The sequence below is a fragment of the Helianthus annuus genome, chromosome 1 (genome assembly GCF_002127325.2).
Source record: "Helianthus annuus cultivar XRQ/B chromosome 1, HanXRQr2.0-SUNRISE, whole genome shotgun sequence".
Lineage (NCBI taxonomy): Eukaryota > Viridiplantae > Streptophyta > Magnoliopsida > Asterales > Asteraceae > Helianthus > Helianthus annuus.
Genome location: NC_035433.2, coordinates 49,815,755 through 49,822,424, shown reverse-complemented (window position 1 = coordinate 49,822,424; position 6,670 = coordinate 49,815,755). Strand labels below are relative to the sequence as shown.

The 6,670-nt window shown below is 35.8% G+C and overlaps 1 protein-coding gene across 1 annotated transcript; it reads right to left on the bottom strand.

The window, feature by feature from the left end:
* Positions 1-3,112: 3,112 nt before the first annotated feature.
* Positions 3,113-6,202, bottom strand: LOC110867566 (proteasome subunit alpha type-3). Its single transcript, XM_022116544.2, has 9 exons — positions 5,889-6,202; positions 5,733-5,816; positions 5,494-5,567; positions 4,633-4,719; positions 4,453-4,537; positions 4,262-4,308; positions 3,869-3,934; positions 3,540-3,630; positions 3,113-3,354 (listed from the first exon to the last, which is right to left on the bottom strand). Exons 1-9 carry the CDS (start codon positions 6,030-6,032, stop codon positions 3,283-3,285), a joined length of 750 nt encoding a protein of 249 aa, XP_021972236.1. The 5' UTR covers positions 6,033-6,202; the 3' UTR covers positions 3,113-3,282.
* Between the last annotated feature and the right edge of the window lie 468 nt (positions 6,203-6,670).

Genomic DNA, 6,670 nt, shown 5'->3' with positions numbered 1-6,670 from the left:
CAACTACCACCGAAGTCTATGACACACGCGCGGAGCATGCCTTCAAGAGTAAGGATCGTTCTTTCAGTCTGTCCGTCAGTTTGGGGATGGAATGCAGTACTTAGGTTAAGCGGCGTACCAAGGGCCGCTTGAAACGTTTCCCACAATCGTGAAGTAAACCGAGCGTCACGGTCTGAAATGATGTTACGAGGCGTACCATGATTACAAATGATCTCGTCGGTGTAGATTTGAGCTAGTCGTTCTACCTTGTAGTCTTCCCGTATTGGCAAAAAGTTGGCTGATTTGGTCAGACGATCTACTATAACCCAAATGCTGTCGTGACCTGATGGCGTGGGCGGAAGTTTGGTTATAAAATCCATAGCTATACTCTCCCACTTCCATATGGGGATTGGAGGTTGTTCGAGTAAGCCAGAAAGTCGTTGATGTTCAGCCTTAACTCTCGCACAAGTCAGGCAACTTCCAACATAAAGAGCGATATCCCGCTTCATACCCGGCCACCAGTACTTGTAACAAAGATCCTGGTACATTTTATCGGCACCGGGATGAATAGAGTATCGGGATTTGTGGGCTTCGTTCATTATAATCTTTCGTAAATCGGTCCGCTTAGGGATCCAAATTCGGTCCAGATAATAGAAAATCTCATCTGCTTTGCTTACAAGATGAGCTCCATCGTGATAGATTCTCTCCTTCTTCAAAGTGCGTTCATTAAAACAAGCATGCTGGGCTTCGCGGATGAGAGCTTCGAGATTGTGTTGGGCTTGGGTATTGCGAATACTGAGCAAATAACTCCGTCTGCTGAGTGCGTCGGCTACAACATTTGCCTTGCCCGGGTGATAACGAATCTCACAGTCGTAATCGTTAAGAAGTTCTACCCATCGGCGTTGACGCATATTAAGTTCTTTCTGGTTAAAGATGTGTTGTAAACTCCTGTGATCGGTGAAGATCGTACACTTGGTACCATACAGGTAGTGTCGCCAAATCTTTAATGCAAAAACAACTGCGCCTAGCTCGAGATCGTGGGTTGTATAGTTCTTCTCGTGGATTTTGAGCTGACGAGATGCGTAAGCTATAACCTTGTCTCGTTGCATAAGAACACATCCAAGACCAAGGTTGGAAGCATCACAGTAGACAATGAAATCGTCGTTTCCGTCCGGCAATGTGATTTTCTTTCGGTTATTTTTTAGTGTTTTTTTATATATTTTCTTTTTATTTTTGTCAGCGATTACGTGTGCAATGCGCTCGTAGTGATTTCAAACACATATAAACACAGACTATATAACAAAAAAGTTCGCCGCAACGCGGCGACGGTTGTTATAACTAGTAATAGTAATTAGATTGCATGTTTGATATACAAGGTTGATTCTAACTAGTGTTTTAAAAACCGGTAAATACCGGCCGGTTATACCGGTATTACCGTTTCCATATGTAAATCCGGTACGAAACACCCCGGTAAATAAGTGAAACGGCATAAGGTTTGTCTCGGTGGTAAAATCCGGTATACTAGTTTGAAACGTAATACCGGTACCGGCCTAGGGTTATTTTAGTTTGGATTGTTACTTATTTTTATTATATATGTTACTTATCTTACGTAATTTTTATATATTATGATTATTCGTAACTAAAAGTTCTTATTTAATATTGTATGAAACGAAAATAGTTTATGTATTCAACACTCAAATGACTTAAACATGTCGTACAATTTTATTTAAAAGAGCTTGTTGGAAAATTGAATGATTTTCGATTATCTTTTGGATTATTTTTTATTATGGATTTACTTTTGGATCATCTTTTAATATGTAATCATGTATTTTTGAATTAACTTTTGAGTTGATGTTTTAATTTATGAAATTATAGAGTTAGCTAGTCAACCCGGTTGAACCGCTCGGTACAACCTGGTTCAACCGATTAAACCATTTTTTTGCCTAGTCCGATTTGATTTAAAAACCGGTTTTTAAAACATTAATTCTAACCATAAACTGAACCTTAAAAGCGTAACACCATAAAACCCGTATATGTTTCAAACAGGCGGACATGGTTCTTTTTTAATCGTCATGAACTCATGATTTAACAATTTTTGAGTGCCATAAATAGAATAAGAGAAGTTGGGATAAAATGAAAACAGGTCATGTTACTAAAAAAATATTACCGTACAACCGTCTTTGAGGTCATATTGAACATATTATTCATTTATATTAGAAAAAAAAAAAAAAAAAAAAAAAAAAACATTTACTACATCAACGATTATACGCGGTTATACGACACCATAAAACTCTTTGTGGGCTGCAATCTAAGCCCATTAGTTCTATTTGTGGGAAACAGGTGCGATATTACCAAACTCGGGCTTACAGCAAAGGCAAAAGAAGAAGACCGAGCTGAGAACCGGAACCAGTTTTTAATCCATACCGAAACCGTTATAAAAACTGGTTTGAGAGAACGTGGTTTAGACCCAAATCAAACAGTAGGGTTGTAATCGGTTTGAGAACTCCTCTATTGAAGCCGGTTATAAACCCAAATCAAATCAGTTTTAACCTGGTTTTAAACCCAAACCGATTCAGAACTGCACTGATCCTTTCCCCTTATAAACCGGTTTCAACCCAAGTCGGTTTAGGCCAAATGCCAATATTGACTGCGTTTGACCAAACTCGAATCGGTTATGCACAGAACCAAATTTGCAGTTGTCGAAAAGCTAAGTTTCTGTTTCTAAACTTTTTTTCCTGTGACTATGGTTTTCATTTTGTCATTTCAGCATCTTACACCGTCTCCATTACATGATAAAAAAAAAAAAAAAAAAAAAAGTAACTTAAAACCCACCCCATCTCCCAGTTAGGTTATATATAATAGGTCGATAGAACACAATCGGAAGTTAAGCTCACCTTTGAACTCATAAGGGGTTTGTGCTGGTTAGTTTGATTCTTTGAGCGACTATCCAATATTTGGAGGCGGGTAACATAAGGAGACTGAAACCACTCAAGGCTATAAGCCGAAAAATAGTTTAGGGACTGAAACCAAGCTTTTCAAAGAACCAAATGGCTAAAACTGAAATCTTTCTCTTGATTAATACTTTAATAGAAAGAAACTCCATTTGTGATTTTGGTGGTTTATCATAACAAAACACACATGAACTTGGAACATTTTGATACCTAACGCTTACAGGTTTGATGCAACATACATTAAATTTTACGGAAAACGTTACAATCTTCGATGATTAACATGTTTAGTTCTGCGAACAAATTCGAAAACGAAAATTCAGACAAACACAAAGGGAGAAAAGATCTATTATCATTAATCAGCATCCATTTCTTCCAACGCTGCTTGAGCTGCAGCTTTCGCTTCCTCCAAAAGTGCTTCTGGAACCTAAATATAATGAAGAAAAACTATAATCAGTTACACATTATGTGATACCGAGTATTATTGAGAGGTAAAATAACCTTTTACCCAACAACCCCTCCTAGTTATCAATGTCTTCTGCTTTTGTCAATTTACGTGTTACAAACAAAACTGTAAAAATGATGGTAGTAAACTAGTAAATATTGGTTTACCTTCTGGTGCTGGCGGTTTGATTCATCACAAACCCAGCTCATCTCCAACTCAAAGGTTTTGTCCTTCGCCTCGTCATGTACTCCATAGATTCTGTTTTTACCAACACCGGATAGTAAAAGAAAATTAAAACTTTTAAATGATATATATATATGTTGAAACTTGAAAGCAGAAAAAAGATGTCTATGCATCTATAAGGATAGGTAGAGACCACTACAATGCTCGACTTCCTTTATTATTATTAATATGTAAAAAGTTAATAATATATGTTTTTATTAATATATATGTGTAAAAGTATTTTCAACATTTCAAAGCAAGGAAACAGACTCACATTTTCGCCACCTCAATAACACCTTCCCGGCAAGTCAACTCAGAAAGTTTCAACTTTTCAATCTCACTGCAGTTAAACGATTATACCCCATATCAGTAAAAAAAATCACCTTTTAGACACATAAATTAAGATAATCATGTACACGCTAATTATGGCCATAATGTAACATAAGTGGAGTCTATTTTTATAATTCAACAAGATAATAAAAATAACTTCTTGTCATCACAAAAAATAATATAGTAATCCATTAACGATCAAACTTGAGAGGAAACAACATTGGTCAACAAATCTAAAAGCAAGTACTCAAATAACATTTCACTTGAGTTTTATCTTGTTACAGAACATAGGAAATTCAACGTTTTTACTTGGAATAATAAAACTATATTTTCTTACGTTTTGGCAGCCTGCCTGCCCTTCCCAATTGCAGCACCAAAATATCTCTACAAGAAAATGAAACAAGCATTAAAATGAACACATTATCTGCTATTTAATTAAAGACATATTATTCTCAAAATAAAAACATATAATTAATCAAAATTGCATAAAAGATGGTATAGTTTTTGTCTTAAGGGACACTAACTCACATAGGAAACACCAGAAGGTTCAACCATATATAATTGTGGGCCATCACGATCATAACCTCCAAGAATCACACCGGAACCAAAAGGTCTGCAACATGCATACTAATCTTAGCATATGATAACTATGATAAAGATGTAAATGGTGTTTGAAATTTGAAATTGATGAACAATGTTTTTAAGAACCTGAGCCACCAATAAAGTGTGCACAAATGCACATAACTAGCAACACGATCAGCAAGTTCTTTAATCGGAATAGGTTCACCATAAGTGCTGCAGGATTAGTAATGCTATTTGTTAGCATAAAGTTTTCATAAAAACAAACATAAAGATGAAACTTATTGATGTATCAATATAAGTCACAGGTATTTCAAGGTATAACTTCTACATGTTACCATCATACTAAAATAGTAAAAGTGTATACAGATGCTATACTTAGGTATCCTTGTAAATTGTAATTTACAAAGCTTTTTATCTAAATAAAAGTGTGTTTACTTCTAGAGTTTAGCTACCACAAGAATAGATTCAAATCTTAATGTACCCAAATGAAAAATGGAGTATGAGTGTTACAGAGTGTATGACATGTGTTTTATTCATATAAAATTATAAACTATCTTTAATGATTGCTTCGTTTGGTTTTACAAAATATAGTGACCATAATTTAGGATAGTGAACTCCTAAATAATATGATTATACATGATTTCTTGCAGATGTTCCATCACATATTCCCTTTTGTTTTCTGCAATAGACAATTATAGAACCAAAAGACCTTTTTGCACTCATGCTTCACAACCTTGGCTTTACAAAAACAAACTAGATAGGAAACAACGTGTAACAGTCTCCTTCAAATAAACAAACCTACTGATTGCTCAAAGTGACTATAAGCACCAATCATGTTGTAAGCTCAAACCATTGTTAAGAACATACTTAATAGTTAATACTATACTGTCACATATGCTCATACCATCATTCAAAACCTAAAACTATCATCAAAAGGTAGTAACAAAAAGGATGCCTGAAAGTAACATAAAACGAAAACGAGAATACCTTTCATAATTGTGAGCTTCAGATTTGGCTCTTGCTACAATCTGCCTCCCATCAGCAGCTAATCCTGCTACACCCTGCATCATGCAACACCAACTTAAAACCATTCTATAACATCAACTAGTAACTTTTAAGTTTTAATCCTTTTACTTGCTAATTGAATAGATTTCTAGATCAGCATACTGACCAATTAACGCCTTAAAACAGTACGGACAAGCAACAAATAAATGAATTATAATTACCATTCCAGAATGACGATGTACGGAGTGGATTCTACGGTTAGATCCAGGCAACATCATCTTGGACGCAATCAGCTTCTCTACTCCCTATAAATCATTCGAAATCATATAACAGAAGATATAAATTTAGAAGTAAAGGTTAATAGAGAGAGAAAATACGATAACAATGCCGTCTTTGCATTTGATGCCGACGACAGTGCCGCTGTTGTCGACGGCTTTAGCAGCGTACTCGATCTGGAAAACCCTACCGTCCGGCGAGAAGGTCGTGACGGAAAGATCGTAACCGGTTCCTATGCTACTCATCTTGTTGTTGTTGTTGTTTTAGGGCTGCTGATTTTGGTTTATTGATTTTGGAAGTGAAGAAGAAGAAAGGGGGGAAAGTTATAAGCGGACTGGTTGTCTTTCCTCTCAAGAAAACAAATGAGCTAAGAGGCGAGAAACTAGACCCTTAACAAATCCTTATTTTCATTTGCACCCCTCGTATTACATTCAACTCAAATCAGGAAAATACATACTTTGACCAAATTTGTTCACCAGCTGGATCTTTGCTCGTTGACAAACCGATCCTAGTCGATCAGCACGTTTACAATTGAGCGGGCACTCAAGTGAGCGCCGAGCGATTCTGACGGCCCAACCTTTGACCATTTTTTTCTCTTGATAAAATAGAAATTGACTTTCAACCGAGTAAAAGATAAACATACATAAAACAATCAATTAGAATGGTCACATAAGCTAAGGCTCCTAAAAAAAAATTAGGCGGCAAAAAATTGTCAAAAGTAAAATAATGTCCACGAATACAATCATTAAAAATAATAGATGTGTAAATCGATAGATATACCTTAGTCGGAAGCTAAAACCAAGAGCTAAATCATAGCCGTTAAATAAAAGTGGAGGCTAAATTCTAGTTGGTAGCTAAAATTTAGTCATTTTTACATGTTTAT

Bases quoted from the DNA above. Each gene is read 5' to 3' on its own strand.
- LOC110867566 (XM_022116544.2), bottom strand. From the start codon at position 6,032: ATGAGTAGCATAGGAACCGGTTACGATCTTTCCGTCACGACCTTCTCG. The intron at 4,538-4,632 runs GTTCTTAAAAAC...TGCATGTTGCAG, and splicing joins ACACTTTATTGGTGGCTCAG to ACCTTTTGGTTCCGGTGTGA. The intron at 4,309-4,452 runs GTGAGTTAGTGT...ATTTTCTTGTAG, and splicing joins AACCTTCTGGTGTTTCCTAT to AGATATTTTGGTGCTGCAAT.